Source organism: Nicotiana tomentosiformis, chromosome 6 (assembly GCF_000390325.3).
Source record: "Nicotiana tomentosiformis chromosome 6, ASM39032v3, whole genome shotgun sequence".
Taxonomy (NCBI): Eukaryota; Viridiplantae; Streptophyta; class Magnoliopsida; order Solanales; family Solanaceae; genus Nicotiana; species Nicotiana tomentosiformis.
Window position 1 is genome coordinate 138153658 of NC_090817.1, and position 22297 is coordinate 138175954.

A 22297-nucleotide genomic window follows, 5' to 3' on the forward strand; every position below is an offset into this window, starting at 1 on the left:
TTGTAGAGAAAGTTATGGTCAATTTACTAAAGCCTGGTAGTGCAGAGCTGCAGAAGTGCGGCCGCACAATTTGGAGTGCGGCCGCACAATTTGGAGTGCGACCGCATATTTTGTGCGGTCAGCACAATAGGGATCAGATTTTGTACTATATAAACGAGGGTTTCATCTCATTTTTTATTTTTGAACTTTTTTTTAAGCAACTATACCACTCGGCAGCACTTGCCTAGTGGCTAATATATAAATAAAACCCCAAAATGGGTCCAAAGCTTACAAGATGTCCAAACCAAAATAGAAGTTGCATGAAGCTACTAGCTATTAAAAAGATAGAAAATAGACTTTGGGAGCTCGGTTTGTGGTGATATTTCGTGGGATTTTCAAGAAAATCATTGAGGTAAGTGATTCTAACTCGGATTTGGTTAATATACATGAATATATCACTGTTTTCATCATTTAATTAGTATTTTGAGATGCAAATTTGGGAGAAATTATAGAAATTTTATAAAACGAAAATTTAAGATTGGAGGTCGATTCGTTATCGTAATTTGATAAATTTGGTATGGCTGAACTCGTATCGGAATGGGTGTTCGAAATTCGTGAAAATTCTGTCGGGTTCCGAGAGGCGGTCCCCGCGTTGACTTTTTAATATGATATTTTAAGTTGACATTTTATTATCCGGAATTATTTTCGATGAATTTTAATGAAGTTATACAATTAATTTGGATAGATTTGAGCTGTCCGGAGGTCAATTCAAGCAAGAAGGCAATTTTGAAATATCGGCATAACTTCTAAAAGGTAAGTATCTTGCCTAACCTTGAGTGGGGGAATTACCTCTTAGGCATCGAGTCTTATGTGCCATTTGTGAAATGTGAAAAGCCGTGTACGCGAGGTGACGAGTACGTACTCGGGCTTATATGTGCAAATTTTATTGGGTTAAAGTTTTAGGCATTATTGTGTTGGATAATTGTTGGCATTTATTAAATCATCTATTTGTCATGCCTCAATCCTTGTTTGTTGATTTTGTTTTTATATGACAATTTGATGTGATTGTTACTTGAATATTTATGTAAATTCTGGGAGTTTGTTGATTTGATATTTCCTGAAAATAATTATATTATGGATATTCATGTGCAAATAATTAATGAACTAAGTTTAAACTGAGGCGTTAATATAATTATCAAGAATTTGGATTAATGAAGGTGTTGCCCTATACTGAGTATTTTCTATCTCTGTTGATTGTTTTTGAGGTTTTATATACGTTGTGTGGAGCCTTGGACTATTTTTGAGAAATTTATTGATTTTACTATATCATTGGAATTGGTTGTAGTTGTTGGGGAAATTGTGATAAGAATTGATTGTGTTGTGTTGTCGTGATAATATTCCGTGTAAATTATTGTGTGATTTGAGTTATTATTATGAGGATATAAGGGTGGCATTTCACTGTTGATATAATGTGGGTATAAGGGTGGTATTTCACCTTGGTTATGTGTGTTGGGATATTGTTTGGGCGGAGTGATAAGGGTGGCTATTATACAGAGCGATAAGGGTGGCTATAGGAGCGATAAGGGTGGCTATAGGAGCGATAAGGGTGGCTATTGAGGGATAAGGGAGGTAATTATAGGAGTGATAAGGGTGGCTATTGGAGAGATAAGGTTGGCTATTGTCAGGGATGATACGTGATGATGTGGAGTTATTGTGTTGGTAATATTTATGTGATGATGTGGGGTTATTGCGTTGGTAATTTTCATGTGATGTTATAATTTTCCTTGTGTTTATTTTTATATCTTATGCAATTTGTCTTGTTGTTGGTAAATTGATAATAGTGTGATCTATGTTGAAATTGGGAGCATGTGGCTATTGCCAGGCAGATTATGAAATGAAATGTGGGCACGAGGTGTCGTGAGTAAATAATGATGATATTGGCACATAAATTGTCCATGCAGTTATGATATGAAATGTGGGCACGAGGTGTCATGAGTAAATAATGATGATATTGGCACGTGAGTTTTTCGTGCGGTTGTGATAGAGAAATTGGCTCGAGGTGCCGTGGAAATATGAAAGGGGGCTGAGACACGTATTTTTATGATTTTGAAATAAGGTGTCACATGGTGACTTTTATTCGAAAGATATTTATTTGAAAGAATTATATTTGAAAGAGATTAGGCGAATTTATATTTGAAGGATTTGATTAATTAGTTGTACTTGTATTCATTATTTGTTGAGCAATATTTATGGTGTTCTTGTTGCCCTGCTGTCACTGGTTGATTATTGTTGTCATCATTATTATTTGTTTCCTATTATTTTTGTATACAATATTGCACAGGTTATTAGACTGGTGAGTGTCTCAACTGTACCTCATCACTACTCCACTGAGGTTAGTCTTGATACTTACTGGGTATCGACTGTGGTGTACTCATACTACACTTCTGCACATTTTTGTGTTGAGCCAGGTATTGGAGTTATCGGACTCGGACAGAGTTAGAGTGTGATCGCAAGGATTCAAGGTAGAGTTGCTTGGTCGTCGCAGTCCCATGAAGTCTTTCTATTTTATTGTACTGTTCATTATTAATCAAACAGTATTGAGTATTCGATACTTGAGATCATTTCATGTATTCAGTTAGAGTTCGTGACTCAGTATTACCAGTCTTAGGAGGTTGTTTGTAACTATTTCCGCTGTTAGTTTCTATTTAAAAACAAATTGGCTTGAGTTGTAATTATAATCGGCTTACTTAGTCTTAGAGACTATGTGCCATCACGACACCTGTGGTGGGAATTTCGGTCGTGACAAGTTGGTATCAGAGCTCTAGGTTCATAGGTTCTACGAGTCACGAACGAGTCTAGTAGAGTCTTGCGGATCGGTACGGAGACGTCTGTACTTATCTTCAAGAGGCTACGGAACTGTTAGGAAATTTCCACTTCTTTCATTCCTATCGTGCGAATTTGTTGATTTTGGAATTTGAGCCTTTGTGTCCCTATTCTCTCACAAATGGCCAGGACACGTGCTACTGGGTCAGCTGAGAAAACACCCACGCATACTGCTAGGGCCGCAAAAGGCTGAGGCCGAAGTAGAGGCCGAGGAAGGGCACGTGCGGCTAGAGCACCTGTCAGAGCTGCACTCAAGGAGCCACCAGTAGCTCCAGTTGGAGGACAAGTACCAGAGACACCTGTTGTTACCCCTGGACTTCAGGAGACTTTAGCACAGTTCCTGAACATGTTTGGTACATTGATTCAGGCAGGATTGATCTCCGTTTCGCCAAATATTTCACAGATTGGGGGATGAGCTCAGACTCCTACCGCCCGTACTCCAGAGCAGCGGGTTCACATTGGTCAAGTTCCATGTATAGTACCAGTACAACCTATTATTCCGGTTGAGCATAAGGTCAGGCCAGAGACGTCAGAAGAAGAACAAAAGAGACTTGAGAGATTTAAGAGGTATTGTCCACATACGTTTAGTGGCACAGCTACCGAGAATGCCCAGGGATTTCTAGAAAAGTATCATCGTATTCTCCGCACCATGGGTATTGTGGAAGTGAGTGGAGTTGCCTTTACTACATTTCAGTTGTCAGGAGCAGCGTATCAATAGTGAAAAGTTTATGAAGAAGGTAGACCAGCCGATGCAGTACCACCAACTTGGGCTCAATTTTCGAAAATGTTTTTGAAAAAGTCTTTTCCCCAGATTCTCTGGGATGCTTGGCACACAGAGTTTCAATTTTCGAAAATGTTTTTGAAAAAGTCTTTTCCCCAGATTCTCCGGGATGCTTGGCACACAGAGTTTGAAAGGTTGCGTCAGGGCACCATGACGGTGTCAAAATATGCTACTAGGTTTAGTGAGTTAGCCCGACACGCACCTATCTTGGTATATACAGTCCGAGAGCGGGTACGCAGATTCATTGAGGGGCTCGATTATGATCTTAAAATATACATGGCTCGAGAGTTGCAAACTGATACTCCATTTCAGCAAGTAGTGGAGATTGCGAGGAGGATTGAGGGTGTTCTAGGTGAGAAAAAGGAGTCTAAGGAGGCCAAAAGGTCTCGAAGCTCTAGAGGGTTCAGTGGATTTTACTCTTCAGCTATGACCCATTATGGCGGACGCTCGAACAGTTGGCCAGCTCAGTCCGCACATCAGATTACTCGGAGTGCTCCAGTAAGTTCTTATAGTACACCACCGACACGAAATTCTTACAGTGGTTATTTTAGTTATTCGGCACAGACTCAGTACGAGAAGGCGCGACCTCAGAGGGGTTGTTATGAGTGTGGTGATACTAGGCACATCATGAGATATTGTCTCAGACTTGGGAGGGGTGGATTTTATCAGAACACTCAAGCTATGGGCCCCAATGCAGTTACTACCCCGCGTGTACAACCAGTTAGGGGTGAAGGACAGGCAGGTAGAGGGTGCCCTAGAGGGAGAGGCCCAGCCCGTTGATATATTTGCTATAGTATGGCTGAGACCACTACACCAAATGGTGTCGTTACAGGTATGATCCTTATTTGTTATAAAAGGATATTTTTCCTTAATTGATTCGGTTCTGAATATTGAGGCGAGTCCTCATATTATGCTCCGCTTATGGGTGAACTTCGTAATTTTGTGACCCACTTATATGTTTATCCCGGTTGGGAGGTTTGATGATGTTAGCCCGTGTCTATCATTTTTATTTTTGTACACCATTGAGGACTATAAGTCCAAAAGTGACTTTTTATTACTCACTACAGTGGGTTTTGATGCGAATTCAGAATAATTTATTTCAATTTTATGAATTATATGTCCTATTGGAATGTGGTTTCATTATGTGTTGTGAAACTTATTTACGGAATTTATTAAAAGAAAGAAAGAAAGAAAGAAAGAAAGGAAATGGAAAATTTTCAGTTGGCACAATGTGCAAAATACTTGTGACTCGGAGTTGAGGATGAGATCCTCGCATTTTTATATGATGTGAAATATTTAAATTGGGCTATAAGCCGCGGTGGAAGTTATATAAGGAAGAGGTCCTTGTGGTGAAAAAATTATGAGTGTAAATTCTCCATTTGTGAAATTTAAATTGTACTATAGTACCGATAGGGAGTCATGCCTGTTAGGATTATTTGATAATTCTTTTATGTATTTATATGCATATTTAGCCATAATTGTGTTGTAAATATTGAAGTTTTAGCCCCAGGATGTGAGTGCCCATGTGGCGTTAAATGTGACTCGTTAATTCGGGAAAATTGCTATCAGTATTGCGAAACTTTGAAAGAGGGTTTGATTAATATGAGGTTAAATGAGGATGCTGGAATTAATTATGAACAACTATTATGACCAGAGGTGTGGTTATGGGCATACGTATGACGTGTGCGTAGGCACGAGTTGCTACAGACAGTTGAAACTAATATCGTGCGTTGATGTGAAAATGAGGCCTTTTGAAAATGTTTGGAGTGTAAGAAATTGGTATTAAAAGTGTATAAATATGGATAAAAGGAAATAATCTCAACTGAGATAGTGTTGTCAAACCCATGTTAAATTTGCGGTGACGTAGAATCATCTACGAGTATGTGTGTAAGAATACACTCAGTAATTTAATGTCCTCGGAATAATTCTGGGCACGTTCGAGGACGAACGTACGTTTAAGAGGAGGAAAATGTAACGACCCGACTTGTCGTTCTAATAATTAGCATCTCCTTCAGCGACTTAAGGTCACGAGCAACTTTGCGATGTATATTATGACTTGCGTGTATGGTCAAGTTTGGTTTTTGGATAATTCAGGATTAAATAGAAAGAACAATTCTTATTTAAGAAGCTTAAAAGAAAAGAGTTGACCGGAGAGTTGACTATTGAGAAAACGACCCCGGAATAGAGTTTGGATGATTCCAATAGCTCCGTATAGTGATTTTGGACTTAGAAGCATATCCAAATAATCATTTGGAAGCCCATAGCTAAATTAGCCTTGAAATGGATAAAATAAAAATTTAAGTTTGGAAGTTTGATCGGGGAGTTAACTTTTAAGAAATTGGTTTTAAAAGTGTATAAATATGGATAAAAGGAAATAATCTCAACTGAGATGGTGTTGTCAAACCCATGTTAAATTTGCGGTGACGTAGAATCACCTACGAGTATGTGTGTAAGAATACACTCAATAATTTAATGTCCTCGGAATAATTCTTGGCACGTTCGAGGACGAATGTATGTTTAAGGGGGGAGAATGTAACGACCCGACTTGTCGTTCTAATAATTAGCGTCTCGTTCAGCGACTTAAGATGATGAGCATCTTTGTGATGTGTATTATGACTTGCGTGTGTGGTCGAGTTTGGTTTTCGGATAATTCAGGATTAAATAGAAAGAACAATTCTTATTTAAGAAGCTTAAAAGAAAAGAGTTAACCGGAGAGTTGACTTTTGAGAAAACAACCCCGGAATAGAGTTTTGATGATTCCAATAGCTCCGTATGGTGATTTTGGACTTAGGAGCGTATCCGGAAAATCATTTGGAAGCCCGTAGCTAAATTAGGCAGTGGTAATTGTGCGGTCCGCAGAATTCTTCTCGCGGCCGCAGAAAGGTGATTTCGCTGGTTCGCTGGTCCGACTTCGGAGGCTTATATCGTTTACTCTACAAGGAATTTGGAGATGATTCTAAAACAAAATCATAGCTCTTCGAATCTAGTTTCTAGAAAGGTAAACCAATCATCATTTGGACATTTGTAGAGAAAGTTATGGTCAATATACTGAAGCCTGGTAGTGCAAAGTTGCAGAAGTACGGCCGCACAATTTGGAGTGTGACCGCAGCACCTGGGATGTGCGACCGCATAAGAAAATGTGTTGTCAGCACAATGGGGATCAGATTTTTTACTATATGAACGAGGGTTTCATCTCATTTTTCATTTTTGGACTTTGGGAGCTCGGTTTGTGGCGATTGTTCGTGGGAATTTTAAGAAAATCGTCGGGATAAGTAATTCTAACTCGGATTTGGTTAATATACATGAATATATCATTATTTTTATCATTTAATTAGTATTTTGAGATGAAAATTTGGGGAAAATTGTAGAAATTTTATAAAATAAAAATTTAAGATTTGGAGGTGGATTCGTTATCGAAATTTGGTAAATTTGGTATGGTTAAACTAGTATCGGAATGGGTGTTTGGATTTCGTAAAAATTCTGTCGGGTTCCGAGAGTCGGGCCCTGCGTTGACTTTTTAATGTGAAATTTTAAGTTGCCATTTTATTATCCGGAATTATTTTCGATGAATTTTATTGAAGTTATACAATTAGTTTGGATAGATTTGAGCTGTCCGGAGGTCAATTCAAGCAAGAAGGTAATTTTGGAATATCAGCATAACTTCAAAAAGGTAAGTATCTTGTCTAACCTTGAGTGGGGGAATTATCCCTTAGGCATCGAGTCTTGTGTGCCATTTGTGAAATGTGAAAAGCCGTGTACGCGGGGTGACGAGTACGTACTCGGGCTTATATGTGCAAATTTTATTAGGTTAAAGTCTTAGGCATTGTTGTGTTGGATAATTGTTGGCATTTATTAAATCATCAATTTGCCATGCCTCAATCCTTATTTGTTGAATTTATTTTTATATGACAATTTGATGTGATTTTTACTTGAATATTTATGTAAATTCCGGGAGTTTGTTGGTTTGATATTTCCTGAAAATAATTATATTATGGAGTTTTTCATCTGCAAATAATTAATGAACTAAGTTCAAACAGATGTTGTTATTTTTCTTGTGTTTATTTTTATATCTTGTGCAATTTGTCTTGTTATTGGTAAATTGATAATAGTCTGATCTATATTGAAATTGAGAGCATGTGGCTATTGCCAGGCAGATTATGAAATGAAATATGGGCACGAGGTGTCGTGAGTAAATAATAATGATATTGGCACGTGAGTTGTCCGTGCAGTTGTGATATGAAATGTGGGCACGAGGTGCCGTGAGTAAATGATGATGATATTGGCACGTGAGTTGTCCGTGCGGTTGTGATAGAGAAATTGGCACGAGGTGCCGTGAAAATATGAAAGTGGGTTGAGACCAGTATTTTTATGATTTTGAAATGAGGTGTCACATGGTGACTTTTATTCGAAAGATATTTATTTGAAAGAATTATATTTGAAAGAGAGTTATTTGAAAGAATTATATTTGAAAGATATTTATTTGAAGGGAGTATATTCGAAATATATTTACTGGAGAGTATTATATACTGAAGATTATTATTTGAAAAAAAAAATAGGCAAAAGATTTATATTTGAAGGACTTGATTAATTGGTTGTACTTGTATTCATTATTTGTTGAGCAATATTTATGGTGTTCTTGTTGCCCTACTGTGTATATCACTGGTTGAATATTGTTGCCATCATTGTTATTTATTTCCTATTATTTTTGTATACTATATTGCACAGGTTATTAGACTAATGAGTGTCTTGACTGTACCTCGTCACTACTCCACTGAGGTTAGGCTTGATAATTACTGGATACTGACCGTGGTGTACTCATACTATACTTCTGCACATTTTTGTGCAGAGCCAGGTATTAGAGCTATCGGACTCGGACAGAGTTAGAGTGTGATCGCAAGGATTCAAGGTAGAGTTACTTGGTCGTCGCAGTCCCTTGAAGTCTTTCCATTTTATTGTATTGTTAATTATTAATCAAACAGTATTGAGTATTCGATCCTTGAGATCATTTCATGTATTCAGTTAGAGTTCGTGACTCAGTATTACCGGTCTTGGGAGGTTGTTTGTAACTATTTCCGTTGTTAGTTTCTATTTTAAAAATATGGCTTGAATTGTAATTGTAATCGGCTTATTTAGTCTTAGAGACTAAGTGCCATCACGACGCCTGTGGTGGGATTTTGGGTCGTGACAGTTATCAAAATTTTCAAAGACGTGATAAATCTAAGATTCAGTGCTATAATTGTGATAAATTTGGACATTATGAAAGCGAATGTTGGTCTAATAAATATGGTAATAAAGAAGTACATGCTAAGATGGCTGAAAATAATAGAGATAAACAAGAGACTTTATTGTTTTCTAGTTCTGGGGTTGAAGAAACTAAAGGGAATGAATGCTTTATTGATTTGGGCTGCAACAATCATATGAGTGGAAATAAAAAATTATTCACTGATCTAGATGAAACATTAAGAGGTACAGTAAGACTTGGAAATAACGCATGGGTGTCTGCTGTTGGAATGGAAAAAATTCGCATTATTGTGAAAGATGGTTCTTCTAATTTTATATCAGATGTGTTTTATGTGCCGAGTATTCATCATAATTTATTGAGCTTGGAGAAACTATCAGAAGAGGGGTATGATTTGCGTTTTAACTATAGGATTGGCACAATCAATGATGATAAATTTGGACTAATTGCAAAGTTTAACATGAACAGTAGTCGTTTGTGGCCTCTTTATCTCAATGGTGATGATTTACCTTGCTTTATTTCTATAAACTGTGATGATACTTGGGTTGTGGCATCTATGTCTTGGGCATTTGAATTTTGGGAGTTTGAAATTTCTTGCAAGAAATAATTTGATTAATGGTTTGCCTTCTATTGATTTTCCTGACAAGAATTGTGAGTCGTGTATTTTGGGAAAGAAATACAGAGAATCTTTTCAGAAATGCAAGGCTTGGAGAGCTAATGCACCATTGCAGTTAATTCATTCAGATTTATGCTCAGTTGAAGTTTCTTCTAATTGTGGTAGTAAGTATTTTATTACTTTCATTGATGATTTCAGCCGAAAGACTTGGGTGTATTTTCTGAAAAATAAATTTGATCCATGTGATATTTTTAAGAGCTTCAAAGTTTATGTGGAGAAGCAAAGTGGGTATTTTATTAAAATATTGAGGACTGGTATGGGCACTGAATTTCTTGTTTGTGATGATTATTTGAAGAAGTATGGTATTAAGCATCAATTGACATCTAGATATACACCTCAGCAAAATGGTGTGGCTGAGAGAAAAAATAGAACAGTGATGGACATGGTGAGATTTATGATGCATTCCAAAAATATTCCAAAAGGTCTTTGGGAAAATGTTGTTTCCTGTGCAATTTATGTATTAAATAGGTGTCTTACACGGTCTAATCTTGAAAAAACTCCACAAGAGATCTGGACAGGTAAGAAACCAAATATTTCTTATCTAAAAGCATTTGGTTTTCTTGTTTATGCTCATGTTCCTGATGCTTTAAGAAAGAAATTGGATGATAAAGCTGAAAAGTATATTTTTATTGGTTATAGTCATGAGACAAAGGGTTACAAGTTGTTTAATCCAGATACAGAAAAAGTGATTATTAGCAGAGATGTTACTTTTGATGAGCAGAGTTCTTGGCATTGGTCAAAGAAGGATTCTGAACCATCTAGGTCTCAACCAATAATTCCAATCATAGAGGAAGGAAGTTCTAACAGACATCAAGAGGAACGTGCGGTAGATCCTGTTCAAGCAGAGATGTCCAGTCACCCGCAAAGACAACACCAATTACCATCTCGTTTGCAAGATTATGTTGTTGGCGATGATAATGATTTATCCGATGAAGATATTGTAAATTTTGCCTTATTTGCAGATTATGATCCAGCTACTTTTGAGAAAGTTGTTAAAGATGATTGATAGGTTCATGCAATGAATGAAGAAATTCATGCTATTGAGAAAAATAATACATGGGAATTGACTACGTTACTACTCTCAAAAAGACCAATTGGAGTCAAGTGGGTATACAAGACCAAGTTCAAACCAACTAGAGAAGTGGATCGCTTTAAGGCAAGATTAGTTGTTAAAGGATACAAGCAGAAGGCAGGTATTGATTACTTTAAAGTATTTGCATCTGTTGCTAGACTTGATACTATTCGTATGAAAATTTTTCTTGTTGCCAATAATTGCTGAAAAAATTTCAAATGGATGTGAAATCTTCTTTCTTAAATGGTGTACTTGAAGAAGAAGTGTATGTTGACCAGCCTGCTGGTTATGTCAAAAGGGGTCAAGAAAATAAAGTTTATAGGCTGATAAAGGCATTATATGGATTGAAACAAGCACCTAGAGCTTGGTACACTCGTATTGATTCTTATTTTATTGGACATGGATTTCAAAGATGTCCATATGAGCATACTTTATATATCAAATTTAAGCCCGACGAAGATATTCTCATTGTGTGCTTATATGTGGATGATTTAATTTTTACTGGCAATAATCCTAAATTAATTTTTGAGTTTAGAGAGGCAATGATTAGCCAGTTTGAGATGACTGATTTGGGTTTAATGTCTTATTTTCTTGGCATTGAGGTATCTCAATTAGATAATAGAATATTTATCTCTCAGAAAAATATGCCGGTTGTAACGACCCGACCGGTCGTTTTGAGCCCTAGCACGTCATTCAGTGGTTTGAGTCCTTAAGAAGCTTCACTTTAGTTATTATGAGTTGCGTGTGGTCGGAATTTAATTTCGAAAAGTTCGGAGTTGATTTGGAAAGAAAATCCTCATTTTGGAAGCCTTAAGTTGGAAGAATTGACTAAGGTTGGATTTTTGAGTAAACGACCTTGGAATCAGGATTTGAAGGTTCTAATAGGTTCGTATGATGATTGTGGACTTGGGCGTATATCCGGATCGGGTTTTGGATGACCCAGGAGCGTTAAGGCGCTTATTGTGGGAAGTTGGCATTTTGGAAGAATTTTTATAAATTTGGGTTGAAGTGTATTTTAATGTTATCAATGTCCATTTGGAATTCCGAACCTGGGAATAGCTCCATATGGTGATTCTGATCTTAGGAGCGCGTCCGGATATGGATTTGGAGGTCTGTAGGTCATTTCGAGGTCATTTGGCAAAAGTTAAAAATTTGAAGGTTTATGGAAAGTTTGACCGGGAGTGGACTTTTTTATATCGGGGTCGGATCTCGATTCTGAAAGTTGAAATAGGTCTGTGATGTCATTTGGGACTTGTGTGCAATATTTGAAGTTGTTCCGGATTGATTTGATATGTTTCGGCGCGAGTTATAGAAGTTGAAAGTTCATAAGTTCATTAAGTTCGATTTGAGGTGCGATTCGTAATTTTGATATTGTTTGATGTGATTTGAGGCCTCGAGCAGGTCCACATTATATTTTGGGACTTATTGGTATGTTCGGACGTGGTCCCGAGAGGCTCGGATGAGTTTCGAATAGGTTTGGGTTGTGTTGCGCTCGTTGTTGATGTTTCGACTTCGTTTCTTCAAGCATAAATGGTACCACATTAATCAAATGAGATCCAATTTCTGTTTTGATTGAAGTATTAGATCCGTATCGTAATTACGGAGCCATAGCAAAATGAATCGTCGAATTTGGACATCGTATGAGGAAGTTATGCTCATTTTAGTGTCAGAGAATGAGCTGGTGCCGGTGCTTCGCAGATGCGAAGTTGGGTCCACATCTGCGACCCCGCATGTGCGAAAATTAATCCGCAAAAGCGGAAATTACAGCTGAAAATGCGCAGGTGCGGATGTTTTGTCGGAAAAGTGAAAATCCCTGAGTATATAAAAATCAGACCGTGTTATTTTGGTATTTTGGGCATATCTTGAGTTCTAGAGCTTCGTTTGAGGTGATTTTCGCGGCGTTGTTCTCGTATCAACAAGGGGGTAAATATCTGACCTTTATTTTGATGTTTCTACATCATTATTTCCATTGGTTATTATTTTTATCCGTATTTGAATTGTAGAAATTGGAATTTTGAGCCACAAAGTTGAGAAATGGTAAATCCTTGATTTGAGGGTCATTTATGGATGAAATTGGATGATTTTCTGGATATAGACCATATGAGTTATGGGTAATATTTATTTTAAAAAATATTTGAAATCCGGCCACGTGGGCCCAAGGGTCGACTTTATTGACTTTTCGAACGGAGTTGGGGATTGTTATAAATTAATTTATTATGAGTATTAGAGTATACCATCAAAGCTTTCTTATTCTAATGGGATCGGGCCGTTCGCCTCGGCAAGATAGATACATCTATGGTTCGTGTCGTTCGACCCTCGGCAGTGCAAACACTTTATGGGATCAGGTCGGTCACCTCGGCAGGATTATGTACCACACTCTCATGGGAATAGGCCGTTCGCCTCGACATTATATATAATAGATGTATCTATGGTTATATACCAGATTATGATGGGATCGGGCTGTACGCCTCGGCATTTCTGAAAAATCCTTTTATGGAATCGTGCGTATTAATTGTACAAAGGGCAAGTGTATCTAGGAGTTTTCCTTATTTAAATTATGGCGACCCATATATATATATATATATATATATATATATATATATATATATATATATATATATATATATATGTACTCCGGGGAGGAGGTGACTGTTAATCGAGAGTTGAGTTTATTGTTGAGAGGAATATTGTACCACATATTTATATTTGTTTAATTCGCGTATTTATTTTGCCCCATATTTGTTTTACTTCTTACTGTATTTGCCTTATTGGACCACTAGTAAGCATCGATGTCGACCTCTCGTCACTACTTCTCTGGGGTTAGGCTAGATACTTACTGGGTACGCATTGATTTATGTACTCATGCTACACTTGCTCTATATTTTTGTGCAGGTACATATATGTCTGACGGTCTTTTGGGCGTAGAGACGCGGATGTTGCGGGGACTTACCATGAGCTACATTTTATGTTACGATTCGCAGCCTGTAGAGTCTTTATCAGAGTTATCTATACTCTCCTGTCTAATTGGTATTCCAGACAGATGTTGAATTATATTATATTTCCTAGTTGATTCTCATGTACTTGTGACACCGGATTTTGGGGGTGCTTATGGGTGGTTCATTGTTGTAGTCGTGAACATATTATCAGTTACCATGTAAAATTCTATTTCTTACTACTTAATTGATGAAATTCTGATTTCAAAAATACTAAAATGAGTAATTTAGTTAATCATCCACTGTTGGCTTGCCTGACAGTGGTGTTAGGCGCCATCGCGACCTTTAGTGGATTTTGGGTCGTGATACCGGTGATATTCTAAAGAGATTTAATATGGATAAAGCCAAACCAATTTTGACCCCTGTTGAAGAAAAATTGAAGTTGGTTAGAGATGGGACTGGTGACTTTGTTGATGCTACATATTTTAGAAAATTGGTAGGGAGTCTAAGGTACTTGACTTCTACAAGGCCTGATATTACTTATGGAGTTGGATTAATTAGCAGATTTATGGAGACTCCACGACAATCCCACTTGCAAGCAGCAAAGAGAATTTTGAGATATATTCAAGGTAGGCAGACTGATGGTATATTTTATTCAAAAACTAATGATGGTAGTCTTGTGGGATTTACAGACAGTGATTGGGCTGGTGATACAATACAAAGAAAAAGTACTTCTGGCTATGCATTTTATTTGGGTTCTGGTGTATTTTCTTGGTCTTCCAAAAAGCAACAAGTTGTTGCTTTATCAATAGCTGAAGCAGAATACATGGCTGCAATAAGTAGTGCTACACAAGCATTGTGGTTAAGAAGAATGCTTGGATTTCTTCAACACAAGCAAGACAATCCTACAATAATTTTTTGTGATAGCAAATCTGCAATTGAGTTAACAAAGAATCCAGTTTTTCATGGGCGTAGCAAACACATTGATATCAAATTTTACTTTATTCATGACTTGGTTCAAGACAAGGAGATGGTTATTGAGTATTGCAAGACCGGAGAGCAAGTTGCTGATGTTTTCACAAAGCCACTAAAATTGGAGTTATTTATCAAGTTGAAGAAGATGTTGGGCATGATCAAATTTGAAGCTCTTGATTTAAGGGAGGTTGTTGGAAACTAAATCAAGATTAATTAGTATTCCTAAGTTGTCTAGGATTTGATATTTGGTAGTTTGTTTAATTCATGTCTAGTTAGGTTTTGTTTACCAATTTTATGTTGGAATAGGTTTTTGGTTTTATAGTATTATAAATAGGGGTATTTTTCTTGTAGAGAGATTCAAGAGTTTATGAGTTGTGAAAAAGTCTCTTACCACGTTCTCTCCCTAGTTTAATAAATTTCTTCTATATAATCTTTGTTGAATTTTTTGCTTGTGCCTAAATTATTCTTGGGGTATTTTAATCCTTCGGACTAATATAGAAATGAACCTAATTCTTGACATTATTTTAACCGTTATGAGAACCGAAACTCACTCGTCAACGCTCTTCCTTTGAATTTTTGGCACTGGCGAGTTATTGTGAGTATGCTTGTGACCTTTGGAGCTCTTCAAGAATTCCTTTGCCATCTATTATATTTATGTTAGACCTACAGTAATAAAAATAAGAAAATAAATCAATGAAGCGGTGGAATTTAATGGAAAAAGGAACATGGTTGTATGGAATAGGGGAAGTAATCGAGTAGTTACTCAAGATGAGGGGGTAAAAGCTTCAAAAAGAATACCTGAATGTTAAATTTAACGGAAGGGAGTGATTGTATCATTCAGTCCCATTTCTTTGCATCTCCTCATTTTGTATTTTCTTCTGCATCAGAAAAAATCTACAACAACGATTTTAGTTGTTCTCAAACAATAAGCAGATAGAGTTACCCAAAAACATAAAAAAGAAGCAGATATCGAGCAGAATATACAGAAAATTGTGAAAAAAATTCATTATTATCCAAACATCAATTGGAGAACCATATAGTAAAAATGAACGTATTCACAGATTTTAATGAAAATCCATATACAATTAAAGAATTTGTGAATAACCTAACTCCCCTTATTTATCATACACAAAAATTTTATAGTCAACAATTAAAACCCATGGAAAAAAATCCTAAGGTTTCTACGAGCATCCATGATAATTTTGTAGGAAACTCTACTTCTAATAATTAATTTAAAATATCTGCAAACTTTAGCAACACAAGATGTAATAAAAAGCAAACTATCGTGCACGACTTTCAACCAATATGCAACATTGGCTAAAGAACCCTAATTAATCTCAAAAGTTAATACGAAAATAAGATGAAAAGGAGAAGGTGAGAAGCTTCGTCACCGGAATATCTGCTTGGACTCATTGTTCGTTACACTGTTAAGATTTGCTCCGACAATTGACACAATCAAACTTGAAATTTCATACCCCGTGGATTTCCTCGTGAATTATGAAGCGTTGCATAGAAGTAATTAGGCTTTTCGGTTATCCATATTGAGGGGAGCGGCTGAAACGTTGGTTTTAATTAGTCGTGACTTTTGGACTTTCACAGGAGTATTAAGTTTTTAAAGGAAACATTTAGGGAAAAAAGCAAAAAAAATGACAAAAAAGATAAATAACATACTAGGCTTTAGAGAGGTGCCAAATCACTCCTTCATGTCCCTACTTGATATATATATATATATAAATATATATAGATAGATGCCTTTTGAGAGTGAATCTTACCGTCTTACATAGTGAATTTGAATACGAATAGGAATTGGTCCCTCCCTATCTAATTTACATACGGAAAAGGTCCAAATATACCCATGTACTATGAGAAAAGGTTTAAATATACCCCTCGTTATACTTTGAGTCCAAATATACCCCTGTCGTTATACTATTGGTTCAAATATACCCATCTTCCGTTAAGTTTGGCTAAGGTGTGTCACACCTCCTTTTTCCCGAGGGGATATGGGAGTTTTTTAATTTTAAGTGACATTAATCTAAATGGGATTATTTATTGATTCAGAGTCGCCACTTGTAATAATTTATGGTATCCCAAGTCACCGGTGTATTTTAAATCCCAAATCGAGGAAATTGACTCTATTTATGGTCTACGAACACAGAAGATCGAGTAAGGAATTCTGTTAACCCGGGAGAAGGTGTGAGGCACTCCCGAGTTCCGTGGTTTTAGCACGGCGGCTCAACTGTAATAATTGGCCTAATTGTCTAATTTAATACATATTTGAAACCTATTGTGCATTTTTAACTTCTAACCGCTTTCAATTAATTTAATCGCCTTTTAATGCTTATGGAATTATTGCTGGAACAAGTTACAATGTCGTACACTTGTCGTTTTGGTACATATTGCAAATCGCGCCACGTGAAACGCACCCGCGATTTACAACATGTTCATTTTTATTATTATTTGAAGTTATGGTCGGGTCACATGAAATGCGCACCCGAATTGGGGATTAGGTATCACGACTATGCCATGAAAATCGTACCCATAGCCGTGATGATTTAATTACACGCCTAAAGCAAACTACAATGTTTATTGTTCTTCCTAAACTTTGAGATTATTGTGAGGCCAAAAGTCTATGGAAGTCATTTGTGGATGAAGTATACTAATTGGTCACTATAAATTATTATCGAGATGAACTATTAAAGTATTTGTGGTTTTGAAGTTACGAGGCATTTATCTATTGTGAAAATAGTAGAATTATTGGGCCGGCAAACTAAACTCATTGGGCCAAAATCTCATCTCCGCTTCAGGATCACGCCACAGCCAGCGGACAAATTCGAAGCAACGTAACTCAACACCCTACGGCCCAACCTTGTTTGTGTGACATTTAAACCATATGGCCCAACAATTTAATGAGTTAACTTCGACCCATAACCAATTGTTAGAAAACCAAACTATGACAGATTATTCTTATAACTCCAATGCACTTAATCAAATTGAAACATGATTCAAAAATTCATATAATTAATTCAAATCATGCCTCAAAGTATCGAATCAACAAACATGAAGCAAATAACTAGATCTAAAAAGGTATTCATATATCAACGAAATCTAAGTACTAAATAGCTAAAAATATGTGAAAGAAAACGGACCTCTCATTAGCTTTCAAAGTATACAAAGAAAGGAATGCTGAAGAAGCTAACAACGAGCAGACCCGCTAACAAAAGACCACGTCGGAACCTCGAAACTCGCCGGGAAAAGCTAGTCGGAAAATTCGACTTGAACCCGACCAAAATATTATTGTTTTGTGAGGAAAGAGGGCTGTTTTCGAGCTATTTTTCAGCTAAATTTGGAGCTTCTTTGGACTGGTTTGCAGCTGATTTTCGCTGCTTTTCTCGGCTGGTTTTTGGAAGTTAAAATGACGGGGATGAGTGAAATTTCCCCGGGGAAAGACTGCTGCGTTTTTGGTTGGTTTTGGATGAGATTTTGGAGCTGATTTGAAGTGTTTTAGGGCTGGATTTCAGGTGATTTTGGACTGGTTTTCAGTTGGAGTTTTGGTTGATTTTTTTTTATGCTAAACGGAACTGTTTTGAAGGTGTTTTAATTGTGCTTTTGGAGAAGGTTTTGGGGGGCTTCCATGGAGGAAAATGGGGGTGAGCTATGGCTAAAACTAAGAAGGAAGGGATTTTCTTTTTTGCCTCTGTCCGTGTATCTGTCAAGTGTGTCATGGGTGAGTGTTTATATGTGAGTGTTTTTTAGAGATAGAAAACGTGTGGGCCTATTGTGCCTATGTGAAATATGCATGAAGACAAAAAGAATTAAGAGTGCACAGTGAATATTTGTGTTTAAAAACAAGGAAAAGAAAAAATAAAATTGCTGAAAACTTTCCTACAGGAGTGCAACGTGAGGCATATCCAATAATGTGAGCACGTGAGTTTGTTATGAGAAGATAAGGAGGAATCTTTGGCAAATGGACACTTTGTGCATTCAAAGTTCATATCATACATGACATATTATGCATGGACTTCGAGCTATAATCGGAGGTAAGGGGCCTATTCGAAAGACTATATATATTGTACAGATGGCCACAGGTTGGCAATATGATACCGGTTAGCTACCGGGAGAGACCGTCATTGCTAGCATTTGGTTGGGTATGTCATGCATTTACATCAATATATATGTATTTACGACATATGATTACACGAGCATACCATGCATATTTTATTACTATGAGGTCGGATGTCGGCCATGGAGGCTATGAGAGTTTCAGTGTCAGGTGGTATCTTTATTACCTTTTTACATCAGCTATGTATGATTCTACTTCCTGCCTTACATACCAGTACATTTTTATTCGTACTGATGTCTCGTTGCCTGGGGACACTGAATTTTTGTTTCGTGCGTACAGGTCCAGGTAGGGACTCTGATCGACCCCTCCGCTAGGATTTTGGGGTTCAGCTGTGAGTTGGTAAGCTCCACCTCTTCCTGGAGCTTTCATAGGATGGTTACTTTTATTGTACAGTTTGGGTATAGTTGGGGCCTTATCCCGACAGTGCTTATAACACTCTTAGAGGGTATTGTGGACACAATATTTTGGGTTTCTTTTTGCTACTTTCAGTCTCCAGCCCATAGGCTTGGCATGTATATATAGGTGTGTAGGCATGTATGTCTTCAGTCGCGACCTCGTCGGCCAGCTAGTATTTTATTAGTTTGGCTTGTCTACCTATATTTATATGGCTTATTGTTATTCATGTGATAACCTTACGGTCCAGGCTTAGTATTTCAGATATTGTGCTGCCCGATCTGTTGGGCCCCCAGTCTAGTTAGCTAGTATGTTTAGTGGCTAACTCGATCGAATACAGTATCGAGTGCCAGTCGTGCCTCCCCTAGTTTGGGGCGTGACAAACTTGGTATCAGAGCAGCTCGTATCCCAGGGAGTCCACAAGCCGTGTCTAGTAGAGTCTTGCTTATGGGTATGTTGTGCACCACACTTATAATCAGGAGGCTATGAGGCATTTAGGAATAGTTACATTTCTTTCAATTAATAGATAGTGCTATAGAGCGAAGTTATAAGAACATATGAAATCTAAATCGTGCTTTGTGTTTCCTATCTATCAGGCTACCTACGCTCAGGAGATGGCACAGCGAGAGATAGGTATGGATCTGGGAGAAGGTACCAGTCGTTCCCCACTGGGTCAGAGGGATAGATTTCCCTTAGAGGCTCACAGTGAGTCTCCAGTACCCCTAGTTTCAGCTTCCCCAGCACTTGTTGGAGCCCAGGGAGATGCAGTACCCCAGCCTCACCAGTTCCATTGGTACCTGAGGCAGCTAGAGACACAGGACCTCCAGCACCTATTGTTCCCCCATCAGAGACTGGGGAGCAGGGGATGAGGGAGGCTGTTCAGTTGCTGACTAGGATGGTTTCTATTCATGAGCGACAGCTAGAGTCAGGAGCAGATGCCCGGAGAGATCGGATAGGAAGCTCGACGGTACGAGAATTTCTTCACTTGGCCCCTCCATTATTTACAGGATCCAGTTCCACTGAGGATCCCCAGGACTTTATAGACCATATGTATAGAGTATTGAGGGTGATGCATGCCTCCGTCACCGAGGCTGTGGAGTTGGATTCTTTTCGACTACGTGATGTAGCCGTCCTATGGTATGAGGCATGAGAGAGATCTAGAGGACCTGATGCTCCGCCAGCAGAGTGGGAGGACTTCTCTGAGGCTTTTTTAGCCCATTATTTGCCACGGGAGGTTCGGGAGGCCCGTCTTGACCAGTTTCTTAGCCTAAAGCAGAGGGATATGAGTGTGAGGGATTATAGCCATAAGTTTAATTCTTTGGCAAGGTATGCACCAGATATAGTACGTACCATGAGGGCTAGAGTTCATCATTATGTGGATGGTTTGGGGGATCATCTGATTAGAGACTATAGGGTTGCATCCCTATCGGATGATGTAGATATTTCCCGCATACAGTCTTTCGCTCAGACTACAGAGGACCTTTCCCGTCGAATTCATGATACTCGCAGGGATAGGGAGCAGAGTAAGAGGGATCGTACTATGGGGTCTTATAGGGAGCCACGAGTTGATTTTAGGCCCCCACTCCATCGATATCCACCTCGGTCAGCAGGTAGTTTCCCACCACAGATGCAGGGCCAGCGGTTTGATCGTTATATTCAGTTAGGACCGGGGCAGAGCTCAGGCCAGCCTGAGGGCCGTCGATAGGAGCGTTCTGCACAGATGAGACAGCTTACTACTCCATGTACTCAGTGCGGTAAGCTGCACACCGGGCAATGTAGACAGGGTTCGAGTGCATGTTTTCATTGTGGGCAGACAGGACATTATATTAGCCGGTGCCCGGGGTTAGGCAGAGGTACACCAGCTCAGCCTTCAGGATTCACAGCAGCCTCTTCGCCCTCAGTCCGTGCTCCCCGACCAGGTCCACAGTCTACTCAGGGTCGTGGTAGGGGGAGAGGTGGAGGAGACACCTCAGGTTCTAGTGGTGGCCAGAACCGCTTTTATGCACTCACAGGCCGACAGGATTCAGAGGCATCCCCAGATGTTATCACAGGTATATTGACAATACATTCTCATGCCATTTATGCATTGATGGATCCCGGCTCTACATTTTCATATATTACTCCATTTATTGCTGGTAAGCTTGACATGAGATCTGAGTTGTTGCCACAGCCAGTTTAGGTGTCTACGCCAGTTGGCGACTCTATTGTAGCTAATCATGTCTATCGAGATTGTACAGTGTTAATTAATGACCGTCCAACCTCTGTTGATTTAATTGAATTGGTTGTGCTAGACTTCGATGTCATTATGGGTATGGATTGGTTGGCAGCTTGTTATGCTAATATTGATTGTCGTGCAAAGTAGGTCCGATTTCATTTTCCTAATGAGCATGTCCTTGAATGGAAAGGTAATACAGCCACGCCCAAGGATAAGTTTATTTCAAACCTTAGGGCTTGGAAGTTTATTGCTAAAGGTTGTATATATCATCTGGTTCATGTTAGGGATATAGATAAGGAGCCAGCGACTCTTCAGTCGGTTCCTATTATAAATGAATTCCCGACGATATTCCTTGACGAGCTTCCAGGAATTCCCCACGAAAGGGAAATCGATTTCGCTATAGATTTGCTTCCTGATGCGCAGCCTATATCCATTCCTCCCTACAGAATGGCTCCTACAGAGCTAAGGGAATTGAAGGAACAACTGAAGGACTTGCTCGATAAAGGCTTTATTAGGCTAAGTACATCCCCATGGGGTGCTCCGGTGCTCTTTGTTCGAAAGAAAGATGGGTCCTTGCGGATGTGCATTGACTACAGGCAACTAAATAAAGTCACTATCAAGAATAAGTATCCTCTTCCACGGATTGATGACTTGTTCGACCAGTTACAAGGTGCCAAATGCTTTTCAAAGATCGACTTGCGATCCGGTTATCATCAGCTACAAGTTAGGGATATTGATATCCCAAAAACAGCATTTAGGACGAGGTATGGCCATTTTGAATTCCTTGTCATGTCTTTCGGGCTTACAAATGCCCCAACAGCCTTTATGGATCTTATGAACCGGGTATTCAAACCATTCTTGGATGAATTTGTGATTGTGTTTATTGACGACATCCTGATATATTCACGATCGGAAGCCGAGCATGCGGACCACTTGCGAGCTGTATTGCAAACTCTCCAGGACTACAAGTTATATGCTAAATTCTCTAAATGTAAATTTTGGCTAACTTCTGTAGCTTTTCTTGGTTATGT

The 22297-nt window shown here is 38.4% G+C and overlaps 1 protein-coding gene and 1 long non-coding RNA gene across 7 annotated transcripts in view; one reads left to right on the plus strand and one right to left on the minus strand.

Moving 5' to 3' along the window:
- LOC117275328 (uncharacterized) overlaps positions 1 to 18259 on the minus strand; it is a 30056-nt gene extending 11797 nt beyond the window's left edge. For 2 of the 6 annotated variants that reach the window (XR_011408891.1, XR_011408892.1), the window contains exons 1-3: positions 17685 to 18258; positions 15337 to 15432; positions 15090 to 15201 (exon numbers count right to left, since the gene is read on the minus strand). This is a non-coding gene — a long non-coding RNA (uncharacterized lncRNA). Of the gene's footprint in view, positions 1 to 15089; positions 15202 to 15336; positions 15433 to 15929; positions 16093 to 17684 lie in introns of all 6 variants that reach the window. The other 4 variants (XR_011408894.1, XR_004505491.2, XR_011408890.1 and 1 more) reach the window with 4 other exon arrangements.
- A 2074-nt stretch (positions 18260 to 20333) lies between these two features.
- On the plus strand, positions 20334 to 20756 carry LOC138894839 (uncharacterized). The gene has a single exon (XM_070179569.1). It carries the CDS (start codon positions 20334 to 20336, stop codon positions 20754 to 20756), a length of 423 nt encoding a protein of 140 aa, XP_070035670.1.
- Positions 20757 to 22297: the final 1541 nt, after the last annotated feature.